The sequence below is a fragment of the Diabrotica virgifera genome, chromosome 6 (assembly GCF_917563875.1).
Source record: "Diabrotica virgifera virgifera chromosome 6, PGI_DIABVI_V3a".
Taxonomy (NCBI): Eukaryota; Metazoa; Arthropoda; class Insecta; order Coleoptera; family Chrysomelidae; genus Diabrotica; species Diabrotica virgifera.
Genome location: NC_065448.1, coordinates 55,130,805 through 55,142,707, shown reverse-complemented (window position 1 = coordinate 55,142,707; position 11,903 = coordinate 55,130,805). Strand labels below are relative to the sequence as shown.

General features: G+C 33.2%; 1 protein-coding gene across 4 annotated transcripts in view; it reads right to left on the bottom strand.

The window, feature by feature from the left end:
* The window catches only part of LOC114343216 (ethanolamine kinase), a 171,569-nt gene that overhangs the window by 17,544 nt on the left and 142,122 nt on the right, over positions 1 to 11,903 (bottom strand). For all 4 annotated transcript variants that reach the window (XM_050654281.1, XM_050654282.1, XM_028294027.1 and 1 more), the window contains exon 6: positions 6,886 to 7,105. In XM_050654281.1, the coding sequence (XP_050510238.1) occupies positions 6,886 to 7,105 (220 nt within the window). The remainder of the gene's footprint in view (positions 1 to 6,885; positions 7,106 to 11,903) is intronic.

Here is an 11,903-nt window from a genome sequence, read left to right as displayed (position 1 = left end):
ATATATTATGTATATATGAAAAAAGAAAAAAAGAAGATGTATAATGCAAAATGTGGTGAGCAACTTGGATAGTCCATAGCGGCCAGCTGCAGCTTTTGAACTGAGTAGAGAGCTGTGGAAGAGTTTGCTATGGAACTCTAAGGACCACATTGCCTTCTTTATGTATGAATAGAAAACAAAAAGTTGTGACTGGCTAATTGACACCCAAGTCTATGCCATAAAACAAAAAAAAAATCAGGAAATTATAGAATACCGAACGAACTCCCAAAGTACGGAAGACCAGACCTAACCAACAATAATTATTAAAATTAATCCAAAACAAAAAATGATAGAACAAAATAGAATACCACAAGAACGAAGATCAAACATCCTAATACCTCTCTTCAAAAAGAAAGACAAATAGGACACGGAGAACTACAGAGGAATTAACTTATTAAACACAACAGTAATATTAACAACCAAATGATAATAAATAAACTGAATGAAATTATACACTAGCAGAAGATCAACAAGGTTTTAGATCGAGAAGATCATGCACTGATGCTATATTTATATTGAGGCAAGTGGAAGTTTCGTGGACCTCAAGAAAGGCATTTGACATGGTCCAATTAATGCTGGCAATGGGACAAGACAGGAGATTCCCTGAGCACTCCATTGTTAAGCCTGATAGTGGATGAAATAATAAAAAAAGTAGGAACGAAAATAGGATACCAAGTGGGAGGAAAAAAAAAACTTAAAATAATCTGCTATGCAGATAACGCGATACTAATATCTCAAAGTGAAGATGATTTACAACGTATGCTGCAACAATTTAATTGTAAATTGTAGCTAGAGGGTCAGATAATATACAAGTGATGGAGTTTAAATATCTCGACATCACCCTCTCTATGCAGTTTTCTTTTTTAAGTGCCGTCTCCTAATCGGAGATTGGATATCATCATCACTATCTTTACTCTATCTACCGCTGCTCTGAAAAGTTCTATAGAACTGCATTTAAACCAGTTCCTTAAATTCTTCAACCATGACACCTTCCTTCTTCCTATACTCCTTCCGCCTCTTATCTTTCCCTGTATTATCAGTCTTAGCATTTCATATCGCTATCCCCTCATTACGTGTCCCAGATATTGTAACTTATTTTTATTGTACATATTTATTATTTCGCATTCTTTGTTAATTTTTCGCAATACTTCCGTGTTCATTTTCTTCTGTGTCCATGCTATTCTAACTGTAACACCACATTTTAAATGACTAGCTTATTTATGTGTTCTTGCTTCAATGTCCAGCTTTCAAGTCCATATATTGCAGTATCGAGAACACGTAGCATCTCAAAGCTCTTACTCTCAGTTCTAATCTAAGTTCTTTGTTGCAGAGAATTGTTTTCATTTTCACAAACGCATTTCCTGGTCTTTATTTCTGTTGTTTGATCATTCTTCTCTGAAATCCAGGTTCCTAGGTATTTGTATTTATCAACCCTTTCTATCGGTACATTTCCCAAATGTTTGCTTGTTTGTATGTTTGTTTTCTTAGTTATTATCATGTATTTGGTCTTTTTTATATTCATTTTTAGTCCATATTGTTCACAGAAACTGTTTGTTTTGTTTAGTAGTAATTGGAGTTATTTAGCAGAGTTTGCCATAATCACGGTGTCATCTGCATATCTTATGTTGTTAATAGATCTTCCGTTAATTATTATTCCTTCACTTGAAATAGTAATGCTTCTTCAAAAATGGCTTCACTCTATGCATTAAAGAGTAATGTGAGACATAGGTAATACATCCCTGCCGAACTCCTCTTCTGATTTCAATTTCTGGACTGGGTTCGTTATCTATTACAATTTGTGCTTTTTGATTCCAGTAAAGGTTTGTTATTATTCGTAAGTCCCTTTTGTCTATGTTTTTTGTCTTTAGAATTTGGGCTAATTTTTCATGTCTTATTTTGTCAAATGATTTCTCAAAATCAACGTGAAAAGCCACAGCTCTATGGCTTTGGAAAGTTCTAAACCGAAGTGGAAAATTAAGCGTAGGTATAGAGTAGAACCGCAGAATGCCTGAATGAAACAATATGGAGATCAAAATATTGGGAAAGAAATGAAAGGCAGAATTTACAAAAGTCATCGGTCCAATAATGACATCCGCGGTAGAAACATGACCTGGCACAGACAGAACAAAAATAATGCAGGAAACAACAGAGATGAAACCCCTTAGGAAAATCGATGATAAGACACTGTGGGACAGAGCTAGAAGTACAGATGTACGATGGATATGCCAAATAGAGAACACCAAGGACTGAGTCAGTGGCGTACTGAGCATGGTTTCGCGGGTTCCGTGAAACCAGGGCCCTGTGGGGCCCGCTCTAGCGCCCTTTTTGCTTCTTTTGTTTCTAACTTGATATGGACATTTTAAACCACACAAGTACACAGTACACACTAGGAAATCTAACTGCTTAATAGATTTTCATTTTTGTGTAGGTACTTATAAATAAAAACGAAGAATACCTACCAATATCAAAATCAAAAAATTTAAAAACAATATTTATTAAGAAACACAGGGACTGGATAAGTCCGGAACTGAATGAACTAACTAATTCTAAGCAACTTTTCTTCTATACCGTTTTTTCACGAAGTCAATACTTTTCGTGTTATTTGCGAGTGAAAATGTTTATTTTTCCACAAAAAACCACGTTGCAGGCGGTTTTTCGCAAATAACTCAAAAAGTGAGTATTTTATCAAAAAAATATTATTAGCAAAAATATAGCTTATAAAAAAGTGAAAAAAAAATGGTGTATGTATAAGGTCTGTAGACCCAGTAGAAGCTCAGTTGTAGCTAACGAAAAGTGAGTTCTTACTAGTCAAATTCCAAATCGAATATTTCAACGTGAAATAACCAAAAAAATCAAGTAATTTTCGGGGAAAACTCAAATTTTTAAAAGTATTTGAAAAAAGCTTTATTTTTGATCATTCTGAACTATTCCGTTTGAAAAAAGTTAAAAACATTTTAGCGTCTATGAAATCAAGTGGATGCTTTCGAATCTGTACCATTGCATTAGATGATAATTTGAAACTGATTTATTTTGATTCAGATGGTGATGTGTTTTATCAAAATGAGTACCTACAGCAGACCTTATTACGAGAGTATGAGAAGACAGAAGCGATTGAACAATCTCCAGCATTAGTCCAGTTGCTCCAAAATAGTAAATAAACTTTTTTAGATAGTTTTTGTGAAACAGGTTGGCATAACCATAGGAAAGCGTATTCTTTTAAGTATATAGATGGTAGTCTTGTTGATTATGCATTTCGTAAAGAAAATTTATTGCTAAATGTCAAAAATGATTTTCCTAGTGATATACTAATCGATTTAATTGTGACAAATTTGCCAATTCATATACAAAATAATATTAATAGAGCTGACGTTACAACAATGGAAAAAATGATAGGTGAATTACGAAAATTGGAAAGTTCAGTTATAAGAAAGAAAGATAAATTTATAACTTTTTTAAAAACTTTTTTAAAAAAGTTTCTATTTTTTGCTATAAAGTTATAAAAGTTGCTGTTATTTTGTTATTTTAAAAAACATCAAAAGTAAGTAAGGTACGATCAAAAGAATGTTGGTCCATTTTTTTGTTGGTAAAAAAAATCGTGAAAATCACTCCCAATTATTAGCATCCAAAATTAAATTAATCGTTAGCGCTTCAGAAATTACTTTACTTTTTATTGTTTACAACATCTGTAAAATTGATTGGTTCAAAGTGCTTATTTTTGAAAAGGCTGCAGTTAAATGGGCTTAAACGAGTCACTAATCACGAGTGTATGCAAATTTTGAATAGCCATATCTTAACCAAGTTTTGTCTTCAGGAAAATAAAAAGTCCAAAATACAATAGCAAAACCTATAATATAATTATTTAAAACATATTTTTTTTACTACTTGAGATTTTTGCTATCACCAATAACTTATAAGAGACCAAATTTATTTTGAGCGCTACATACATACTTAATTTTGATGCTAGAAACTTTCATAAATAAAAACAAAAATAAAGCAAACACTTTAAGAGAGTTGCGATGAGTTTTTTCCCAAAAGTGCTTCATTTTTTGGTTATTTCAAGTTGAAATATTCGATTTGAAATTTGACAATAAGAACCTACTTTTTATTACCTACAACTCTACTCCTAATGGGTCTACAGACTTCTTATATACACCATTTTTTCTTTTTTATAAGCTATAGGTATTTCTACTAAGAAATTTTTTTTCGATAAAATACTTACTTTTTGAGTTATTTGAGAAAAACAGTCTAAAAACGTGTTTTTTTTTTGGTTGAAAAATAACCATATTCACCCGCAAATAACCCAAAAAGTATTGACTTATAGTGAAAAAATACTATAGAACTAAAGTTGCTTAGAATTATTAGTCAGTTTATTCAATTCCGGACTTATCTTAAATGTATGTTTTTTCACCCATGAGAAGAGGTGAAACTCACCCCCAGGGCAAAGGTACCCATCGGCACAATATCACTTTTTTCTTTGACATGTTACATGTTAGCCATGTGTAGGCCAAATTTCATGTCAATCCAAGCGGTTTTTTTTTTAAATTACAGCAAAAGTTCTGAGTAAATGGACTATAAATTAGCTTGAGTTTTTATAAATATTATGTATATGATATATATTTTATGATATATTGTGCTGATTTATATTTAATGTTTATTAAAAACTTTGATATACAATGCGTGTTTTTATTGGGCGAGCGGGCCCGCATCCCAACTGGAACCAGGGCCCGCTGATCTATCAGTACGCCATTGGACTGAGTAAGACAGAGAAGATCAGAATGATCCTGAAATAAATGAAATAGACGAAATCAACGAGAACTATGTGTTTTTGTCAATGAATTTAACTGTTTTCTCGTTATATCTATCCTTTAGTGACTTGAGGCTATAAAAAATAATTTTAGTCCGTTCTTTAACGGTAAAATATTGCAAAATCTCTAAATTTTAAAGAACCGCTTGGATTGACATGGAATTTGGCATACACATAGCTAACAAGTCAAAGAAAAAAAGTGATATTGTGCCGATATGTGCTTTTGCCCTGGGGGTGGTTTTCGCCCCCTCTTGGGGGTGAAAAAATATTCGTCCAAAGAAAGTCAGGAAATGGATAAACTGGCTAATTTTAAGTAACTTTTATTCTATTGAATTTTTTCACTAAGTCAATAATTTTCGAGTTATTTGGCAGTGAATATATTCATTTTTTTCAACAAAATAACCACGCTTTTAGACGGTTTTTCGCAAATAACTCAAATAGTAAATATTTTGTTGAAAAAACATTCTTAGCAAAAATATAGCCTGTAAAATATTTTAAAAAATGGTGTATATATCACGTCTCTACACCTAGCAGAAGTAGAGTTATAGCTAATGAAAAATAGGTTCATATTCGTCAAATTCCAAATGGAATAATTTAACGTGAAATAACCAAAAATGAAGCACATTTCGGGGAAAACTCATTACAACTTATTTAAAGTGTTTAAAAAAAGCTTCATATTTGTTTTATAAAAAAAATTTCTAGCATCAAAATTAAACAAGTTACGCTCAAAATAAAGTTAGTCCCTTTTGGTTTTGGTAAAAAAATCGAGAAAATCACCCCCTAATTAGTATCTTAAATGAACTTAATCGTTAAGACTTCACAAGTTTCTTGACTCTTGTATATATTGTTTATATGATCTGTAAGTTTCATCGGTTCAAAGTCCTTATTATTGAAAGGGCTGTAGTTAAAAGGGGTTGAACGAGTCACTGATCACGAATGTATGCAAATTTAGAAACACCAAATCTTAATCAATTTTTGTCTAACAGAAAAACAAAAAAATACGTGATATTCAGAAAAGCAAATCTGACTTTTTTTGTTTTTCGAGATTTTTGGTATCTCTAACAATTTTTAAGTTATTTTGAAAAAAAGCATATTTTTCAAAATTTAAATTTTTAAAAATTTTACTTTGAAACCAAATTTTTTCAAAAATAAGCACTTTGAATCGATGAAACTTAGAGATCATATAAACACAACATAAGTAAAATAATTTTTGGAGCGGTAACGATTAATGTTATTTAAGTTGCTAATTAGGGTGTGGTCTTCCCGATTTTTTTTTGCAAAAACAAAAGGGACCAACTTTATTTTGAGCGTAACTTGCTCAAATTTAATGCTAGAAACTTTTTGTAAAAACAGAAATAAAGCTTTTTTTAAACACTTTAAAAAAGTTATAAAGGGTTATCCCCAAAAAGTGCTTCATTTTTTGGATATTTCACGTCGAAATATTCTAATTGAAATTTGGTGAATATGAATCTATATTTTATTGGCTATAACTCTGGTTCTGCGAGGTCCAGAGACCTAAGGCGTACACCATTTTTTTTACTTTTTTATAAGATATATTTTTGCTAAGAACATTTTTTTCGACAAAATACTTACTTTTTGAGTTATTTGCGAAAAACCGTCTAAAAATGTGGTTATTTTGTTGAAAAATGAACATATTCACTCACAAGTAACTGGCAAAGTGTTAACTTGGCGAAAAAGCTCTATAGAACAAAAGTTACTTAAAATTAGTCAGTTTACCCATTTCAGGACTTATTTTGGACATATATTTTTTCACCCCCAAGAGGGGGTGAAAGTCACCCCCAGGGCAAAAGCACACATCGGTACAATATGACTTTTTTTCTTTGACATGTAAGCTATACGTATGCCAAATTTCATGTCAATCCAAGCGGTTCTTTAAAATTTAGAGCAAAAACCGTGAAAGAATGGACTATTTAATGATTATTAGTTTAAGAATCCATTAGTAAAATAAATAAGTAGAATATTAAAATAACGAAATAAATTACGTATAGACCTGTAAAAAATATTTTTATAAAAATACCTACCCCATATAATCAAAGCTAATTGAGGAATGTTCTGCTTGCACCAATGACCAAACACCCCAAAAGATATGTGTTATTAACGTAGACTTGTTTATTTGAACGTACATTTTCTCAATTTCTTTACTAGATGGTTCTCGTCCATTATATTCCGTCAGGTATACCTTTATCCATTCTGTTTGAAATTCTTTGTTCGGATATAAGGAGTAATCAATTTCATCTATACCTAAAAATATTCAAATTGTGAGTAATATATTCCTCTTTACTTCGCTTATCTAAATGTTACACTATTTTAGTTATATGTTTATTTAGTCGAATATAAAAAGGCATGATGCCGCGAGAAGAAGCACTACGGAGCAGAGGACGACCAGCAACCAGATGGGCTGACGATCTGAAGCGTATTGTCGGCAACTGGATGCAAGCTGCACAAAACAGAGAAAGATGGAAAGAGCTGAAGGAGACCTATGTCCAGCAGTGGACGCGTATGGGTTGATGATGAAAAAGGCATGCACTAAAACTTAATATCGACCTCCAACATGGCAACCTACCAAAAAGAGAGGCGGATCAAGAGACATGTCCGAGTATGTCAGCGAACTAAAAGATCACCTGGTTGAGGTCTACGATTTCGACAGAAATTAGTTGCAACTCACCGGTGACCAACGAGAAGGAAAGCTCTGAGCCTCAAGTAGCGGCGGCCTTGGAAAGTACCTGAGCGTACCTGGTCACTAAAAAGATCAACGAACGACCCTGTATATAGAGTGCAACTGAGGCCACGGAGTAAGCCGAAGGTCGTCAGAGACTATTTTTCTATATATACCACATACCCCTGATTGCGGCCCTGGGCTTTAGCGAAACTTTAGATAGGTAAATTTAGATTTTAAGAAAAATACATAAAACTCTTATAGACAAATATAGACTTCATCATCATCAATGGCGCTACAACTCTTCGGGAGTCTTTGCCGAGTTTACTATTGCCTTCCATGTTTGTCGGTCCTGTGCCACTAATTCCCATTGTCGCACTCCCATTTTCTCTAGATCTTCTTTGACTGCATCTTTCCACCTTTTTCTAGGCCGTCCTACAGACCTTCTTCCATCTGGCCTTTCCCAGAACACATTGTTTATAAGGCGATTGTCGTTACTGCGTATCACATGCCCTGCTAATCTGAGTCTATTCGCCTTTATATATCTGACTAGATTTTCTTTTCCGAATAGAGACTCTAGCTCGTTATTGTATCTGCGTCTCCAATCGTTTGTCACGCAGTCTCTGCAAGGGCCATATATCATTCGAAGGATTTTACGTTCCCACAGCAGCAATTTATTTACTTTTCTTTTTGTTAGCGTCCATGTTTTGCTTCCATACGCGACTGCTGTTCGTTTTATGGTCTTTCTTATCTGGATTTTTGCAACCCGTGAAAGAAGTTTTGACTTCATTAGATGTTGCATCTAAATATAGACTTAGATTTAGTAAAATTCTAAAGAATATCACTCACTGGATTGACATTCTTTATGTCATCAATCCTCTTTATAAAAAAATGCTTATCATCCTTGGGCAGATTGCAAATCCCTCTAGGAGTTACATAAAAAAACTGGTATGCCATTTCTCTGTAGCAAAAATATTAATCAAAGCTTCGAAAAAAGATACTATATTTTGACAACTTTATGTGTAATTTCAGAATAATGAAGAATATCCTTAGAAAGAAACAAGAAATGGATGAACACTTAACGCTTTATTGAACAGCTATGATGTAACTAAGATCAAGAGTATTGGCTTATTGATCTCCAACCTGCGACAAGGAGGAAAACAGTCTAAAAGGGCAGTCTGTAGTGGAATATAGATTTCCCGTGGTGTAGACAATTGTCTTCTCTCGTATGATTTGAAGTTTCTGCATTCCTAAGATATTGTCATTCTTCGAATCTCGATTCTAACTAAAACTTCTTTTAGGGATGATGGTTATGCATTTACTTCACTGTAATAACTAGGTAAGATTAAAAACAGAAGTGGAGGATGTCACAACAACAAAAGCTGCCAAACTCAAATGGAGCTTCGAAGGCCAAACTGCTAGACAAAAAGACCAACGTTGGAACGTCACAATACAACATTGGAGACCTTACAAAGGTAGACAACCAAGAGGAAGACCACATATGGGTAGATGACATCAATGAAATAGCTGGAACAAATTGAAAGTACGTTGCTCAAGATAGAGATTGCTAGAATGAATTGGAAGAGTCCTAGGTCCAAAAATTAACGATAGAAGGTTAAGAAGTAGAAGATAGGTTCATAGGTTTTCTTTATTTTCTTACATTTAGCAATTTTCTCAAAATGTTCTTTCCTTCAATGTGTATAATATACAGGGTGTTTCATTAACAATTGTCCATACCGTAACTGGAGAAACCTTAGCACAAAATACGAAGATTTAACCCAAAACACTTAAATAAAATATTCCTCCTTACCGAGATACAGAGTGTTTTATTACAAATATTCTAAAATGATTTTAGCCCATTGTTCAAGTACCTTTTAATATTTTTTGTTCAAACTTGACACACAGTGTACACATGTTAGGGTACTTTACATAGTCTAAAAATATAGTTTTCCGCTGTTACCAGAGGCGTGCTGTAGGGATATATACTTCATTTTCGCCCCTTTTCCCCTTCACAATCTATGCCACTGTCATAATAATCATTTCAGCATGTTTTTCTGATTCCTTATTACTGTTTACATAAATATCATCCTTTTGTCTCATTGCGATAAAGTAAGTAGGTAGTTTTCAAGTTATTTGCGTTTAAAGATAATGGATTCCATAAGAATATGTACTTTAAACTACATTCAATAAGATTAGTGTTTAAAATACATAATCTTATTGAATCCGTTACATTAAAACGCAAATAACTTGAAAACTACTTACTCTATCGCATTAAGACAAAGGACAATATTTACGTAAAAAGTAACGAAGAATAAATAAAAAACATGCTTAAATGATTATTAAGACAGTGGCGTAGATTATAAGGGAGAAAAGGGGCGAAAAAGAAGTATATATCCCTAGAGCACGCCTCTGGTAACAGCGGAAGACTATCTTTTAAGACTAGTTAAAGTACCCTAAATAGCATGTTTGAACTGTGTGTCAAGTTTGAACAAAAAATATTAAAAGGTGCTTTAACCATGGGCTAAAATCATTTTAGAACATTTGTAATAAAACACTCTGTATCTCGGTAAGAAAGAATATTTTATTTAAGTGTTTTGGGTTAAATCTTCGTATTTTGTTCTAAGGTTTCTCCATTTACGATATGGACAATTGTTAATGAAACACCCTGTATAATTTCTACATGTGCTGTAAATTCCAAATTTTTCAATATATAATCACAAGAGACGACGAAAGTAGGAGAAAGCAAATAGAGGACGCTTAGGCCACGCATTTACCTTCCCTTCGTCAAGGAAAAGGACCGAAAGACAGTTTCTAAATACTCAAACTGAGTAAAAATGAAAAAGATAAAAAAGATCAAGGCAGGTTTTGTTTATATTTGATTCAGAGTTGGACCACCATCTCCATATAGCTATTTCAGCATCCCTATGCCTCATCGGTGAAGCTCACTCTCAACTGAAGTCTCAACTCTGAAGGAAATACAAACAATTCTGCCAATTTAAGGCAAACCATCGCAATGCAATGAACCCACTCCTGAGACGCAATTCAGCGACATCTCTCGTATTACGAGGAAAACAACGAAAAGCCCCAGATGCAAAGTTTACTACCTTTTAAACAATATAATGAATCAAATATAAACAAAACCTGCCTTGATCTTTTTTATCTTTTTCATTTTTACTCAGTTTGAGTATTTAGAAACTGTCTTTCGGTCCTTTTCCTTGACGAAGGGAAGGTAAATGCGTGGCCTAAGCGTCCTCTATTTGCTTTCTCCTACTTTCGTCGTCTCTTGTGATTATATATTGTAAAATCCGGAGATATGGGATGCAGCCAGAAAGCAGTTTATTAACGAAAAGTCTTGGATTTAAAATATTGTTTATTATATTTTTATTTCAATTATTCTAATTGTTTAAAAGGTAGTAAACTTTGCATCTGGGGCTTTTCGTTGTGTTCCTCGTAATACGAGAGATGTCGCTGAATTGCGACTCAGGGGTGGGTTCATTGCATTGCGATGGTTTGCCTTAAATTGGCAGAATTGTTTGTATTTCCTTCAGAGTTGAGACTTCTGAGCTTCACCGATGAGGCATAAGGATGCTGAAATAGCTATATGGAGATGGTGGTCCAACTCTGAATCAAATATAAACAAAACCTGCCTTGATCTTTTTTATCTTTTCCAAATTTTTCCTAAATAACAAGTGTATTCCAATATAACTTCTATAAGTCATTATTATTCAGGTTTATAGATCAACTGTTCTTTCGTGATTTCTATCTGTATTGGACCAAGAATGAAATAAATATAAATAATTCAATCCTTTATTCTAATACATAAAATAAATACTGTTTCGTTTCGTACTAACATTTACACCTTTGAACCGATAATATCCAAACATTGACTTTACTAAGATACAGAAAACGTCAATACCTACACTTGGTACATACACTGAATGCGTTTTAATCTCTTTCCTAGTTTAGATAACATTTGACCTCTAGTGGACCCCTTTTGATTAGAATTTCTAATTGTATTTATCTAGAATCCTATACATGTTTAGACGAAAATTTTTTAATATAACTGATGTGCAAATACCAAATATATACCTGAAATTCAAGGGAGTATCTCGGGATTTTTGGAAACATTTTACTGGCCATTTTACTGTAACGAGATACAGCTCTTGTATTTTTAATTATTTAAAAATATATTTATAAAAGTAGATCAACATTTTTTTTGTAATTTCTAAAATGGAAAAAATCTGTAGTTGGCTGTATACCTACATAGTTATAACAACAATTTTTTTAATGGTAGGAGGTAGGGCCCCACACCAATTCTGCCCAGGGGCCCCCACTGCCCTAAATCCGGCTCTGGAACTATTTGAGGAAAATTTAACTCTCACA